Here is a 16,228-nt window from a genome sequence, read left to right as displayed (position 1 = left end):
AACCATTGTGTACTCACTTGTTACAAAAGGAAGGTTTTATTTTTCTAAAGATGAAAAATAAACTATATTAAAATCCTGATGTAGGTCCCAGTCTGCTGTCATCTTTTGAGATGCCTTTGAAAGAATCCCCACATGCTGAAGTTAGCATTCATAACAATGTTTGCATGTGTACAGATTAGACCCATCCAATTTCTTTTGGAAAAGTGCTCCAGCGTGGTCTGATGCACTTGAAGAGAGGCAGGCTGTCCAGGTTTTCCCCAGCTGCTCCATGTCCCTCAGAGACTAACTGCTGGCAGTCTCTGCATCAAGGGTACAGACACAACTGGAGATGAATGGAGAATAGCTCACTGTAACATGTGGAGAATCACTAGGGGATTTCCTGATTGTGTTTTTAATTACTTACACAATTCAAGTAATGCTGGCATGCAAATAGTTGGGGAAGGAGGAGGGAGGAATTCATTTAATGAAAGTTAATGAATGCAATGGAAATCATTAATCTGTTCTGCTAGTCTCAGTAAGCCAAACTGCAATGGAAATCATTAATCTGTTCTGCTATCTCATAAGCCTAACCTAGCTTTTTCCTTGCACTGCTGTTGTCTGATCCTTTATTGTAATATGCTATGTCTCCTATTGCATATAATCGAAATACTCTTTTTAGCAGATTGATAGCTTTACAGGTTCAGTTCAAGAATGGGAGGTTCCTCCTTAATTTAACTATCTCCTGCCTCCTTTTTTTCACCTGAAATTGGGCTAGTTGGAATCTAACACAGTTAACTCTCAGGCTTAGTAATAGGGTACAAGAAGATACAATTTTTCAAATAGTTTCAGTTGCGTTATAGGTACTGCTGTAGAAAACAGCTATGCATTTGTTTTGTAAGCATGAGCAATATGGGTGAAAATAGAGATGACTAAGTGAGACTTGGAGAAAATAGGTTGTTAGGAGAGGTAAATAATGTAAGAGCTGTTTTGTGTACATTATTGTTTGTTGTTTTGGTTTTATTTCACGTTTTTCTTAAGCTCACTACTTGAATTAAACAGTGGTTCTTTTCCAAACTCCCACCCATTTGTGTCTGTCTTGTGGAACTAAGTACGTGTCCGCCTTTGTCTCCAGGAGAGACTAGACACTCTGCAGGATTTTAACTTCAACTTTAAAGCTAATCAAGGAAACCAGATGAACAGAGTACTCTTGAGGTCTTAGCTTTTTGAAAGAAAATTCAGATTAGCCTTTGCTATACAAAGGAGGAGGGAAAGAAAGAAGGAWTGAGCACATGTTTCTGTGTTCTACAGCAGAGTAATGTTGCATAAACATGATGTTTATGTTTACTTAGTCCCATTTCTTGTTTTTGTAGACAGTGCAGGATCAGAGCTGAGAGTAACCACATTACTGCAAAACATGCAAGAATCTTAGTGTTGGTGCATAGGCCTTCAGCTGTAGATCTGAAAGGGGTTTTGCCTGAACATAAGTTATTGTAGTGATTTAAAAACCTATGGTGCATTAAGCTTCAGTAATCCGCACTTTTGTCAAACAGATGGTGGGAGGATGCTGCATAACTGAGAAAAACACATCAGTCACTTGTTATCCCAGAGACTGGGAATCAAGAGGGAAGAGGGTTTGGGGTGTTTTTTTTTTTTCTTTAATACCATTGCCAATGCACTGTCAAAAGTGTATGTGTTGTTATGAAGTGGACAGTCCAGGGTAACACCTGCAGGTCTGGGCAGCGGGGGTGACTCAGCATGGTGCAGCGTGGCCTGGAAGCTGCTTTGATTCACGAGTGAGCAGTCTGAAAATGTGTAAGGGAGTTCACCCCCAATACCAAAGCTATCAAAGGAGATTACTGAGCTTAAAAAAAAACAAAATAAAATGAAATTATCTAACTACCAACTCTCTCGAAGTAGAGCAATGAAAACAGGAGTTCTAAAGAAGGAGAAAAATGCTTATCAATGAGGCTCTTAAAACAGGACTTAGACACTTACCTCTATACTGCTTCCTCTTTACTTACCAAACAAATTCACTTTTATGTGAAAAAGGCTCCTTCTGTCTTGATACTTGGAATTAAGCCCTGTGGAAATGCCAAAACCAAGGGATTAAATGATGAAGGGCAGGAGGGTTTACTACCTCTGTGCCAGCTGGGAGCTCTGCCAGCTCAACTTGGAACTTACTTCAGAGTGGATTTAAAATCTATCTGTCAAAGAGGGGAGTGTGATTTTTCCAGTGTTAAACTTCAGCTGTCATTAACATGGTAATAGTTGGCAGTAATAAGTGAGGCTCCCATCACAGAGCAACCCTGAGACTTGTGGATAGTGCACTTGCAGATGGTGCCTCTTGTCCCTGCTCTCCTCAAGTGCTGGCATGACCTTTCCCTGCAGAAGGAGGAGAAAGCATAAAGTGCAACTGTGTATGTTGGAAGGAAGGTGTTTGGAAAGCAGTAGTTCAAAGTAGTTGAGAGAAGACCTTCCTTTTAACTCTGCCAGGCTTCTAAAGCAGACTAATGCTGGGACAATGTCAACCGGATGCTGAGATGCTGCAAGTTGTTTTTCTTCAGAACTAGTATTCCTGTAAGCTTACTTTAATGTTGTTTCTCAGTAAGTGTTGATACTTTTTGAAAGAAAGTTGTCGCCTCTTGTCTGTGACCTTCCCATGAGTGTTTCAAGTCCTGGGGTTTGTACTAACAAACCAACAAATGTGGAGAGTTAGAATGAGAGAGAGGAGAACTTAAGGAGAAAAATCAATGTTTCTTGAGGTTCTCGTAATACGAGAAGTCCAAAGCAGTGCTCTGGTAGGGTTCTCATCTGTTGCAGACTTAGATTACTCTTCCAGTTAATAAGGAGAATCATCATCATTTTTATTTTATTTTATTTTTCAGAGGCTATACCGATGTCATCCCCACAATGCCAAGATGCCCTGAAGAATCCCCAGAGTTCAAAAGAGTGGGGCCAAACATTTAATCATTGGCTGAATTTGAGAGCAGAGTTATCCAAACAGACAGGAAAAGCATTTAGGAAAAATAAGCATACAGGACCGCTCATCCTGCCAGTATCTGACCCAGAGCAACAGTGGCACATGATGACAGGAATTCTGCAAACTCAGCTTGGAGACAGCTGTGTCTTCCAAAATGACTTGAGCTCCAGGTTTGACACAAAGTGCCTTAAGACAGAGACTCCTCCTCTAGGCCAAGTTTCTGTGGACTCTTACTCCAAAGAGACAAATCCAGTATCTGAATTCTGCAGCAGGGATTTTGGGTCTTGCACCAAGGTATCTTGTGCCTCTGATAGCTTGACTCACACAGATGAGGAGGGACGGGCTACAATGGTAGATGTTGGAGGGAAGCCAGATTCCAGAAGAACTGCTGTTGCTGGTGCTGTGGTCCTCCTGGGAGAGAAAGCATTTGAGATGGTGAGGCAGAACCAGATGAAGAAAGGGGATGTGCTGGCAGTAGCCCAGATTGCAGGAATTCAAGGAGCAAAGCTGACCAGCCACTTGATCCCACTGTGTCACAACATCCCCCTCAACCATGTTGAGGTGTCTCTGAGCCTGGATGAGGCCAGACATGCAGTGGTAATTCGCAGCTCCTGTCAGACCTGGGGGAGGACAGGGGTGGAGATGGAAGCTCTAACAGCTGCCAGCCTGGCTGCTCTGACTGTKTATGACATGTGCAAAGCAGTCACTCACAACATTGTGATTGAAGAGGTGAAGTTGCTTAGCAAGACAGGTGGGCAGAGGGGAGATTTTCGAAGCGTCTAGCTCATGTCCAGACACCTCTAGACCTCCTCAGGTGGCCACTGCTCATGTGCAGCCTCTTTATGGAAAAGCTTTTGCTCAGCTGAATTAGGCTTGGAGACTTCAGCAAATGTACCCTACAGCAACTACATAATTCCACTTCTGTCACCTTTCTGTTGGATGAACAATGAAGCCACTTGCTAACTACATCTCTTTTTTAGGGGACAGACTTCTCTGCTCAACCACTAGTTTCATTTCAGTGTCCTTACTATGAGCTTGAGCAGAGACTCTCAGTTATACCATAGACTCCCTCCCCCCCCCTGCTTCTTGCTGTGAAGTATTCACAGCTGCTGTCATCACAGCATGCAACTGTGAGCTCTGGAAATGAAGCTACTGCTGAAAGCACAGTTATTTGGCAACTATTTTTAAGTCAAGGATTAGACTTCAGAATTGTCTTTTCCCCCTCCCCTCATGAAGGTTGAATTTAGATGGTGACAGGGAAGAAAGCAGCTCAGGGACCTTACCATACACCAGAGATTATAATTTTGGAACAGTCAAGGTCAGCTTCTCTCTCTTTGCATTGTTACTGCTTCTCTTGTCCGCAAGTTGTACATCTAATGTTCACATATTGTGTTCTTGTTTCCTTTTTTGTTTGTTTTTTTTWAAAAAAAGGCAGCTGCCTAGCCTTCTGCCTTGAGTGCTCTGTGAAGCATGATGTAGAACAGGTTTCTGATGTTGGAAGAATTATTTTGCTGATCTGAAAGATACCTTTTACAATGTTAGAAGCATGTTCCAAGATATTTCCCTTAGTGTTCGAAGATGCTGAGGCCCTGTGTCTGCATGCTGAGGGATCTAATTATGCCAGGCAATGAAGCCAGTGTCAGCTTTCCCTGAGTTCAGAGTATGCATCACATGAAGCCCCAGGAGTCCACTTCTTTAATCCTACAGGCCAGCTCCTCATAACCAGCCACATTTAAGGTGCCAGGAGCAATGTTCCTATGACTTTTAATAACATAGGTAATTGACTGCCCTAGATTAATTAATTACTCAGTATTGTTTTATTAATACTGATGAAGCATTTGAAATATTTTCAAGTGTGGTTTACTTGTTTTCTAGTGCTTATGACTACTGTAAAGTTTCATGTATTTCAAGGTGCTCCCTTTCAATACGCACAAGGAGTTGAGATACAGCTCTAACAACTTCAAACAGGCTATTGAAAAAAGTCCTAAACTTTGCATGTAGTCACTTCCTGTGAAATGAGTTGGAAGTTACTCTGAGCACCAGTAAAGCACATACCAACACTATCACAGCTCCTGATCATTTAACATAAGCACAGCTCTGTGTTCAGGAGATAACAGATTTTTATGTAAATGTATTTGCTTACACTTTACAACTCTTATACACTGCTTACCACAAAAGGCACTAAAAATGGCACTTTTTTAATGCAGGTAAATTAATTTGTTTATTGTTACTGTGAGATAAGGCATAGAGCAATGCACAAATAACAGCTACTTCTGAGCCTGTTGAGCAGCAGATAAAGGGAAGGAGCCTAGAAAGATGCTCAGCTCCATAAACATTTGTATGTCTATATTTAGTGTTATAGTCCTAATTCCCTTGATGTCACGTAAGACAGAAATTACTAGCAAGTTATGCAAGGTTGAGGCAGGAAGCCTGGCAAACAGCTTCAGGGCCTCTCTTCCAGGAGTCCTCACCCATGCTTCTTTCCTAACCTCTGTGCTGCCTGAAGTGGAGAAAGAAAGAATAATGCAGAGCACTCTATTTCTATTGTGGCAGAGGTGCAGGTGTCCTCTAGTTTACGCAGAGGGACAAAGCCTGACCGGACTTCAGCCTAATGAATGAGAGAGACAGTAGAACAGTAACTGGAGGAAAGGCTCTCCTGTCACTGCCTTGGAAAAAACAAACACATGACTGCCAGGCTGGCCTTTGCAGGAGAGGCCTCCCTGCAAAAGGCTTTTCAATGGTGGTTGTAAAGCCAAATGAAGATGAGGTGGTGCTGTCTTCTGCTGAAATCAGCCACAGCAAACTCCTTCCTGTCCACATGATGTGCTCTCATGTCTTCTTCACCACTGCAGCTAGCACAGCTGCTTTGAGCCTCAAGAATCCCAACAGGACCATGCAAATACTGCGGCCAACTGTGGAGCTGCTGCGCTGTTAGCTACAAAAGTTGCCCCAGCTCAGAATGGGAATGAATGGCCTGGGAAAGGAAGCACCTGCGTAGCACCTTGCTACCTGCTGAGTTACCTGACTTACACAAGCACGTAGCTCCCCGCTGCAGCCACACACAAATATTCTGTCATCCCTTCCTTCATCCAGTCTGTAGGTAATATTGAAAACTAAAAAGAAAATAGACATAGTAATAACCAAATGATGCTCTGGGGCCTGTGATTCTTTCTTTGAGAATTTTGTTGTCATGCTGTAGAGCTTGTACAGAGAACTTCAGAGCATACACGGGACCATAGCGCACATGCATCACCGACACGCACATTTTATGACTCACTACTTCCTCCCTGGGCTGAGARTGTCAATCTGAAAGCTTAGAGCAAACAGACTTTTGGTGCCATTTTATGCTAATGTTACATTATCAAGTTTTAAAACTATGCACATTTATAGATATTGAAGCAAGCATAATTTAACATTATATTGCAAGAGAAGTGAGTTGATAAAACTTGATTTCAGTGTTGCTGGATGGGCAATGGTAATATTACATCTTGAAGAACTGTATATTTTTGGAGGCATGCTTTTGTCCACTGCAGTTTTAATAAAGACTAGTTGTAATTGCAGTAAGCGTGTTTGCATTATATTGAATACCTTTTTTTTTTTAATTATTTTTTTTTTATTCATTCAAAGGAACATACACACACACACATTTTAATCAATGTGTTTCTGTTGGGTATTGTATGTCATTTTAGTTTCTATAACTCAAGAGCAGCAAGACAAATCTTAAAATTTGCCGTTGTTAGCCAGCAATTAGCAAGCAACCTCTTTGCAGGAGCTGCTTCCTAACCTGGAACTAGGATTTTTGAAGATGATATAACCAAAAGAAATGGCCTACAGCACTGAGCCCACCACATCCTTCCCTTGAAGGATGCCATAAGGGCATGAGTGACACCACTAGCACTGTAACAACTGGCATGCAAAGCCAGTGTTGCAGAGCACAGTCGCCCTCACAGTGCATGCAGAATTTTTCTTTTGCCTGCTGGAAAATTACTCGTCCCAGCTAATTCCCTGTTTGKTTTTTTATTGTCTGCTCACTGCTAATCCAATCTGTGTCTCTTGTGGCAGGCCTTCATGACCACATCCTGCGGCCAGTTACCACTCCCTTAGGCTGGCCTGGAAAAAGCTTCAATGTAGAATATTAAAGGCGAAGCCAGCAGGAACTATTATTATTCGTAAGGATATTAAATCTATATCAAAGAGGCTAATGCTTTCTGAAAGTGCATGGGGAAGGGAAGTGGAGAATAGAGGAGAGACATGACTTGAAATACCTTAGAAAGAGACCTCTTTTTTTTTTTTTTTTTAATGGAAAGCACTCAAAACCAGACTCTAAAAGCAGCACCAGCAGAACATTAGGAGGCGGAAAGAAATTTTCAGCTGTTCTAAACCACTGATGACCTGCAGTAATTCTACTTAAGTCGCTGAGGTTACTCAGCTTTACATGGGATTCGACTGAACAGGATCTGGCCCTTCATCCCACCCCCTCCTTGGCCATTAACTAGTTTGCAGCTCCTGTTGGCTGGCTCAGCAACACTTAGGCAGGCATGTAACAGCTTGAAAATGACTGTAACAGTGTGTGTGCTTTGGCCAGGACATAGGACTGCTAATTAGTTAAATGGAAACACAGTTTACTTCCCTCCACTTACTAGTGCCTTGTTCCAAAAGCAGCTTAGCATTTCTGCAAACATAGAAACATAGAAAGGGTTGGAGGAGCTGCTGTCTGCAGTGGGCTGATGGACTAGGTTTTCGTTTTCCTTTTTCTTTCTTTTTTTTTTTTTATTTTTTTATTTTTTTTTGAGACTTCAAGTTAAAGCCTTGACTTAGGTCTCAAACATAAGTGGTGCTGAGAAGCACTGCAAAGCATGACCATGGCACACAAACCCCTGACATGTTTGGCACATTCCCTGGAAAGGCACAGGGTGGAGCAGCTGAATCCTTTTTCACAAGTTGGGCCTAAAGGGCTGACTGCACCCTGTCATAATAAGAGTGGATTTTCATTTTGGTCACAACAAGCTTATACAACAATAGCTGAGAACAAATCCGGTTTGCTCTACCTTCTTCTGTCCTGTGCTGCCAGGGCCATGTTTAGAAAGCTTTCAGCTTAGCATCTCTATTTTTGTACTCATCCTATTTGCTCCTTTGAGGAACACACTACCCAAAATAACAGTGGTGAAGCACAGTCAGAGTACAAATTCACTGCAGGGCCTGACATCCTGGGATGCTGCTGAGCCTTGCTCTGCAAAGAGCTGCAGGACAAACAGGCTGCAGGCATTGCTCACCTTCCCGGGCACAACCTGCCAGCGAGAGTGCCATGGCCATCAGGCAAGCTGCCTGATGTCTGTGGCTCTTCTAGGTGCCACCAGCACAACACTTGCTCTGTAGAGCTGTTTTCAAAGCTTTCTTTACTGGTTGGCATTGCTCCCAGTGTAACCCCCAAATTAGCAACAATATCACCTCAGTAATAGCTCTTCCTGAACCAGGTGGCAGACAGAAAAGCAGAGACAGCAGTAGAGCTTATCCTCAAATTCTGGACAGGCTACTCAAAACCAGAAGTAACTCTCTGTATTACTAGGCTGTTCCCGTATAGATTTAGTTTTAAAAATAGATGTGACACAAACAGTCCCCTCCATACTCATGATACTTCCAGGATGCACAGCTGAAAGGCCGCAAGGCCAGCAAAAGCAAAGTTTCTGGTTCCAGTGCCAAGGGAAGCATGGCTGCAATATGTGTACAAGTGGCAGGAGGTTGGGGGGGGGGGCGAGGAAGAAGAGGAGACAGCAAAAAGACTGGGCAACTCTAAAGCTGTGTTAGCATTATCCTTGGAAAAAAAAGCATATGCCATCAGATATACAGCTGCTCCATTAATAGTGCCCTGTGGCAAAGCTCCATCAGCATCAGCAGAGCTGTGTGGTTTTACACCAGGCAAAGACCTGGCAGGTAGCATCTGCTTATATGGGCCTGGGAGAGCCCGATTTCAGCAGCACAGCGCTGACTGTCCATTACTGCTGTTTTGTGGGTCCAAGTCTCCCTATATGTGAAGTTCCAGCTAAGCTGGAACTGCTGTTGCCTGGAGGCCTGAGTAGGACTGCGTCCTCCCTCCCTCCCTCCACCTGCCTCCCCTGCTGCCACCCACAGTCTCGGCGCTATGCAGGGCTGTGCTTCCCCACCCTGGCTGTGACGCTGAATGGAAATGTTTTAGCTCTGTGTGGCTCATTTGGCTTCTGTAGATCAACTCCTGGGGCCATTCTCAGCCCAAATCCAAGAAATAAGTACAGCTGAGGGAAGGGAATAATTTCTGCTGCCCTTGAAGGCAGATCTCGCCTTCTGCAGCTGGCAGTTCGAAAGGCTCTGTTCTGCCAAGACTGAATCTTAATTGGGTTTGGTGGAAAAGTCAAGCTGCTGCCAGGGCCACTGTGATCCTGGGCTTACAGAGAACATGGGCAGAGTTTGCCTGGCCCCTCAGGAAAGAGCCTTCACTAAGATTTACCCCACCGAAAAAAAATAAATCTAAACCCTTGATACCAGCACGGGAGCAGACTGGCTCATGGCTGAGATTAAGGCAGAGAGGGGCTGGTGCAACCAGGTTGTGCACAGTACCAGCACGAATGTCACATGGAAAGTCCTTCCTGCCCTCACAGCCCTCTGCAAAGAGAAGCCACTAGCAAGGCCAGGGGGCAGCTGACGATCTTGAAGCCCTGCAGTGAACACAAATACTACAACCAGCCCTGAACAAACACACAAAGCCTGCCATGGCTTTCACCCAGAAATGCTCCTGCTGAGGGCTACAGGAAAGAGGACAAGACACACTTGTCTCCTTGTGAGAGAAAGGTCAGAACAAAACCTCTTCATGCATCCTGTGTGCATATGATATGAGGATGCTACACGACACTTTTTCCAAGCCCCAGACACTGATTTTGAGCCTGCTCTCTACAAAGGCTGTTGCCAGAGCTCAGTCAAACCTCTGTGATTAAGTACTGTCTAGCCACCTCTTTGGAGCTGAGGAAGCACCCAGAAGTGGTGCTGCCAGCTGCTAACGCACTCACTGACCTAATTTCCTTACAAGCAGTGTCCTGTCATCAAAGTTGCTGTATTCTGCCATTAGTAGCTAAAAAAGTGCATAGGGAAGAAGTCTGCCTGTTGTGCCCAGTGAATAGCCAGCAACCTGGGTAATTTTGATATTGTTTGCTCCTCCTTGCAGGTTTTAGGTTTACCCCTGAAGTCTCTACATCAGAGGAAGGCTATCATGGTAAGACCACATATGGGATGAACATCTGGCCCTGCAAATGAGCTATTGTCTTTTGTCCTCAATGACACAGCCAGGGCCACAGATCAACTCCTGAACCTCCAGCACAGGAGCTAGTAATGAGAAGAATCCACTTACCTTTTCTGTAGGTTGCATCTACATGGATGTGCCCCTCTGGGAATAAGAAAGGGGTCATGAACTCTCTGAGAGATCACAGGCAAGGAAGGGGATAATACAGACTGGGCCTAGAAGCTGGAGGACTGCAGTGTCTGCAAAGCCTGCGGTGTTTAGGTGCCAAGATTGCAAGCCAGGTGCAGCCCCGCCACAGCTCCAGCAATATCAATGGAACATCAGCAGCTGACACCACAGGTAGCCAAGAGTTCTCCCTTTCAAGTTAGGTTGACAGCCATCATATCCTCAGCTTGTTACCCATCAGTCTTGCTCAGCCTCAGACCTTACCAAACTGGGAGTTTTAGAGGAGCTTGCCTTGCTGACTCAGTGGAGACAGTTACCAACAGGTTTTGCAGCAGATGCCACGCAGGCATCTCAGAGCTGCTGGACTGAAGCAGTGAAGATGGGCCCTTGCCCTGGTAAGATGGAGCTTAACAGGATTTTCCAGCCAGCAAACAAGCTTTGAAAGACACACCCAGGACATTCAGCCATAAGCAACACAACTGCACACATGACTGGGAGGGGTATTTAAACACAAATTTCTTGCATTCATACTTATAACCTGCTATTTCCCTCAGGCCTCTCTGAAGATGCCTCAGAGTACATCCTTCTGGGATGTCCCAGATGCAGCAAAGGCATCAACAGTAACACTTGGCTGAYCACGGGTAAACCATAGCTTTTGCAAACCTATGCCAGAGAACTTTAGCTGAACCCCAGCAGCTGGAGGTGTTTTCATTTCCACTTCTCCAAGGCGAGTATTTCAAGGTGTTTTTATTTCTTTTTAATCAATACACATGGCCAGATCAAGAGGGGATTGAAGGGGGGCAGAGCAGCCACTGTATCCATACAAAGTAGTTCCACATGCAAGTGAAACGGTGCTTGACTCATTCGGTGCGTGTTTTGCAGTGCGGTTATGGGCTGTCATTCCACCTCGACAAAGCTGTTATTTATTTACTTAAAGACTTGCATTCCATGGAAAAAGATGCCCCACGATAGCACTGCATTTCTAAAATTAAACCCAGCTGGCTGGAGTGGGGAGCAAGCAAGCATGCCTGTGCTTCCACCAGCAGCAAGAGTAGGGCTCCCTGTGTCCCTGCCTCTCCCTGCCCCCAGTATTCCCCCATCCTCACCAAATTCACAGAAGAGCCTGGAAAGAGTCTTCCATACCCACAGCTGAGGGGCAGGAAAGAGATAGCTCTCAGCATAGCCAGGCTTAGACCAAATACTTTACCCAAAAAGCAGAAGTGTCATGGTTTTCTACACTGTAGGATGAGGCTTTAATATAATCGCTTCCTTCTCCATCAGCCCAGGGAAAGCCCTCGCTCTGCTGTGGATTACATCCTTACAAAACATCTGATACAGACTTCAGTGTGGACAGTAGAAGTCTTGTATCGGAAATCACACGAATAGGCTACATTCCTCATCCTCATCTCCTATCTAATTTAGCCAAGAGTTTCATCACTAGTAGCAAAACTTATCTAGCACTCACTGTTGTAACCTAAGTTAAGAAACCTGTTTTCATGAAAACCATTTATAGAAGGGAAGGGAGGGAAAAGAATTGATCTTCCACAGTTGTAGGCACCAACAAGAATTTTCCCCACATACATTTTTGACACCTGTTCCCCCCTAATGCACATGCACAGAGGCCACATCGACATCAGCAAGTAATTCAGCTCAAAAAGAGTATCATCTCAGCTAATCAGAGCAGCTGGTGCCAGAGCTGTTATTCAGGGGGTTTAGAGTGGCCTAGATTTAGCCTGATCCCTCAGACAAAATGTCTCCGCATGCATGTGGTTGGAAGTCTCCAAAGGACCTGTCACTGGTTGGGACCCCTCTCTGTCCATGAGAGCTAGGAGCACATCTGATGCACTTACTTAAGAAATGAAGGTCCAGGAACCACTGAAGTGGCTCAGAGAAGTCAACCAGTGCAGGGGGCAGTGTGGAGGACTGGAGGGTTGTTCAGCCCCAAACCTCACTGCTGCTCTGTGCCAGGAGGTTCATGGGAACACTGGGCAAGTACAGGGAGCAGCAAGTAAGCAGGGAGGTCTGAAACACAACTGGAGCCAGCAGAGGAGCAGACGGGGACAGTTGGCAGAGATAGAAGAGTAACAGGGAAAACGGTCAAAACTGTTGATATCAGGGGTGCCTGTGCAGCCACAACTCCCCACGCGCACACATGCCTGCTCCCCCACAGCCTGAGAGCGCTGTCCTGTGCACAGACAAGAGCCACTCTAGGTACAAGCAGAGGGATGGGTCCCTGGCAGCCCACAGAGCTTGTAGCAACCAAGAGAGGAAGGAAAGAATGGTCCTAACACTGCTGGCATGTGATCTGGAAGAACAAGGACATGGGCATTCTGGCCAGACTTATGTTTCATGCTTGGCAACTCACTCAAATTACCATTTTCAGAGGGGGAAGCTAATCAAACTGCCCTGCTGTTAAGCACTCAGTGGTGGAGACCTGGAGACAGGTTTGCAGGCCTTAGTTGGCACTTCACTTCCGATTTGTCTCTGAAGTAGATTATATTTTTTATCCAAAGAAACAAAGCTGCTTTTGGCAGCTGTGACTTTTATTCCTATGTTTTTCCTATCTATTAAATGGGGGTCTCACTTTCCTGTCTCATCAGGAGACACGCTTGCTGATGCATTGGGGAGAGTCCAGGTCCTGCTATAATGACTGCAAAAAAGATGTCCAGTGGTGGTAAAGCCCATTGTAAAGCTGATGGAAAGTGCTGGCAAGAGTAAGAGGGGAAGAGAACTGGCCACTGTTCCTGCAAGTTCTCAGGAAAGAACCTGGCCCTCATCAGAGTTCAGCTATTTTCTATGATTATGTCCATTTGCCCATAATTATACTGGTTCTGCTCTGCATAGCACTAAGTTAGGACTACTGATCCTTGTCCAGACTCTTGCTGCCTTCCTGTTTGGATTAGGATGCCAGCAGGGGTTAAAAAAATTAGAGAGTAAGACTGCTTCAGTATCTGATTTAGCCCCTTCCTCCTCCAAACTCACTTTGGGTTTGGGATGTGCTGGCCAGCATCCTCCTGGGAGAGGATTAATCAGGAACAGATAGGGAACTGGCAGCTGCCTCACAAGGACAAGATCTCAGCTATGGGACAATCTGCAATTTGGAGTTGCTCTCTTTGACCCTTGGTGCAAGTCCAAGACAGGATTGCTGATGCATCCCAGCACTGACACTGCAGGAGCTGGCAAGAACTCAGCATCCTCGAGGCCACAGCTAGCTCTAGTCCCGACATCATACTGCCTCAGCTATGTAGCTGCTTCTGCTCTGAAAGGCAACATATCCCCACCAGCCCCAGAGGCAGCTACAGCTCTTGAGCTGAGGAAACAGCCTCCTTTCTGTTTAATAAGAAGCTTTCACTCAAAAGACCAGAAAAGGGAAGATGTTACCAATATTTTAGAAGGGCAATGTTACATTACATGTGGAACATTGCTTCCTAGACAAACAGCTCAGCCACTGGCAGAGAAGGGGCCAGATTACACAAGGGAAAGATAGGTGTGCTGTTTGATCTGCCTGTGGACCCCAGCGCCCCATTAGAGCAACACCTGCATGCAGAGCTGTGCTAAGAGCAGAGTAAAAAAGTTATCACTGGCATTAACCCTTTGCAAGGGGCTATTCCTAGAGCCGAAGGAGCTCAAACTCCAGCAGCCGTTGCTGCCACAGAAAGGGCAGCAGGTCCTCCCAAGGTGGGCAGCAAAGGGTAATAGCTACAGAAAGGATGTGTAAACCAGTCACTTCTACAGCTTAAGAGTAGATCCCTCCACTGACTTGCCTGGGAACACAGAAATAGCCTACTCAGAGCATAGTGTTACCTCAGGAAACCCTGGCTCAGTTATAATACTGAGGTCCCATTATAACGCCTTACTGTGAGCCAAAAGGTGGACTACCACTGGGCTGATTCCTACCTCTCCACCAGGACACAACTCATCATTCTGCATGGGTTATTTTGATGGCACTGATCACACCCAAAGGTCAGCCGGAAGGCAGGCTGCAGAGCGGAGCCAGGGCCAGATCAGGCCTGCTGACAGTCACAGTAATGTGCAGTGGCAAAGACATGATTTAGAGCACAATTTCTCATCTCTTGAATCTACTGACCACCTAACCTTCTTGGGGGGGGGGAAGCTTAAGCTATATTTTTATTTTCTTGTAGCACTGTAAAAGAATGGGATTTAAGTAGAYGCACATTTATTTTCCTCCCATTTTGTTTGCTTCTTTATGTGGGGATGACGAGTACAGAAGTTCATTTTTATTTTCCTTCCTCTACTGCGGCAATGGACAATCCTCAGATACCTTTAAAGACAACTAGCTTTCCAGGAACCACAAATTGCAAAACGGTAGCAGAATATGAGAATGACAGTATGAGCTGTGGGTTCAGCACACCACAAAGAAGTATTAAGGAAGCCTGTCTTGGGGCATCCAAGCTGCTTCCTATGACAATACTCCTTATATTTTAGTGGCAGAAAAAATACAAGCTTTGCCCCTGCATAACTCTGACAAGGCAGATGCTTTACTTACAAAGAGACAAATACCAAGTACCCTTTTTTCCCAGCGCCCTCAGGCACAAGAATAGCTCCTATCATTTCAAGAAATCTGACATAGCCATTTTTTTTCCTCCACCTCATCTTCTAAAACCTACAGAAAGCAGCATGAAGCAAACAGATCCATCTTTCTCTGCAGCAATCAGCAGCAACACCATATAGTTTACAACTTGCTCACATCCACATATGCCCCATGGGGAGGGCTGTTCAGGACTATTCCGCACCCGGTTCCCAGATCCCTGCAGCACATACATGATTTCTTGTGTTTCCCCCAGTTAGCAACCTTCTCAGTGCTTTGTGGAACTGCTCTGAATAGCTATTTTTATTGTAACTCTGTGAAGGGAGAAGACTGGCAAAGGTCTTGCTGCAACGAGATGGACTAAACCTCCATTGATACCAGTGATAGACACTGCAGCTGCACAAAAGCCTTTTTCTGCATCTTGCATGGTGCAAAAAATTACCAAGTCCTTTTCGCACTGTTTTTTATTCATTGTTTACTGGCTGTTATTCTTCTAGCTAGCTGGGACATTGTCCTTTCACAAGCATTGCTAGAATTGCCTGAACACCATTGTGACCACATCTGAAACAAGGTGGGTGAGGAGTGTTCCCTTGGTTCTCACAGTGAATTAACCACAGCATTTCTGCCTTCTCTGGTCCCCAGTGTTCATGGCTGTCACCATAGGAAAGATGCAGTAGCTCTCCTGAGGAGAGCTTCTAGTCTCCCACAAACCCTCTTTGACCCAGTGGCTGGATAACCTGAGGAAACAGCTGATGGAGAGAAGAAAGGGGGGAGGGGGGAATCAGGACAAGTATGAAACCCATCCATCCTTGCTTGTGCTTTCAGCAAAAATGGTGAGAGGAGAGGAAGCTCTCTTTCATCTTCCCCTTCACTGCACTGTCAGCAAATACCTGAACTAGCTCTGAATCCATGAGCTTGAGCGTCAGAGGTGATAGGGTACACCACTGTCAGGAGTGTGATCTGCCAGAGATTTCCTATCCCTATCTCACAGGAGGAGAAGCTAGCCTAGGTGGCATGGTCATGCCAATATGCTGGGCTATATCCCTGGCTTTATAAGCCAGAGACATACCTTCGGATCACATGCCACAGGTACCCCAATGAGACTGGGCCTGCAGTTACAAACTAATCATTTCAGGACTTCTATTCTGATTTACATTAGCAGTAGCTGCTGGGGACTGTCTTGCTCTCTCCAACTTGGTGAAAATTGTCCAAGACAAAGCAGGAAGAAAGGTTGGCTTGGAGGGAAATGAGTACTGAATTGTGCTGCTGCCTAAAACCTACCATTGAA

General features: G+C 45.1%; 1 protein-coding gene across 3 annotated transcripts in view; it reads left to right on the top strand.

Moving 5' to 3' along the window:
* The window catches only part of MOCS1 (molybdenum cofactor synthesis 1), a 33,401-nt gene extending 26,882 nt beyond the window's left edge, over positions 1-6,519 (top strand). For all 3 annotated transcript variants that reach the window (XM_085320714.1, XM_085320704.1, XM_085320723.1), the window contains one exon: positions 2,865-6,519. In XM_085320714.1, coding sequence (XP_085176840.1) covers positions 2,865-3,742 — 878 coding nt within the window. In that variant the 3' untranslated portion in view covers positions 3,743-6,519. The remainder of the gene's footprint in view (positions 1-2,864) is intronic.
* Positions 6,520-16,228: the final 9,709 nt, after the last annotated feature.

Source organism: Rhea americana, unplaced genomic scaffold (assembly GCF_003343005.1).
Source record: "Rhea americana isolate MKP2758 unplaced genomic scaffold, rheAme1 scaffold_119, whole genome shotgun sequence".
Lineage (NCBI taxonomy): Eukaryota > Metazoa > Chordata > Aves > Rheiformes > Rheidae > Rhea > Rhea americana.
This window is presented reverse-complemented; position numbering and strand designations above follow the sequence as displayed.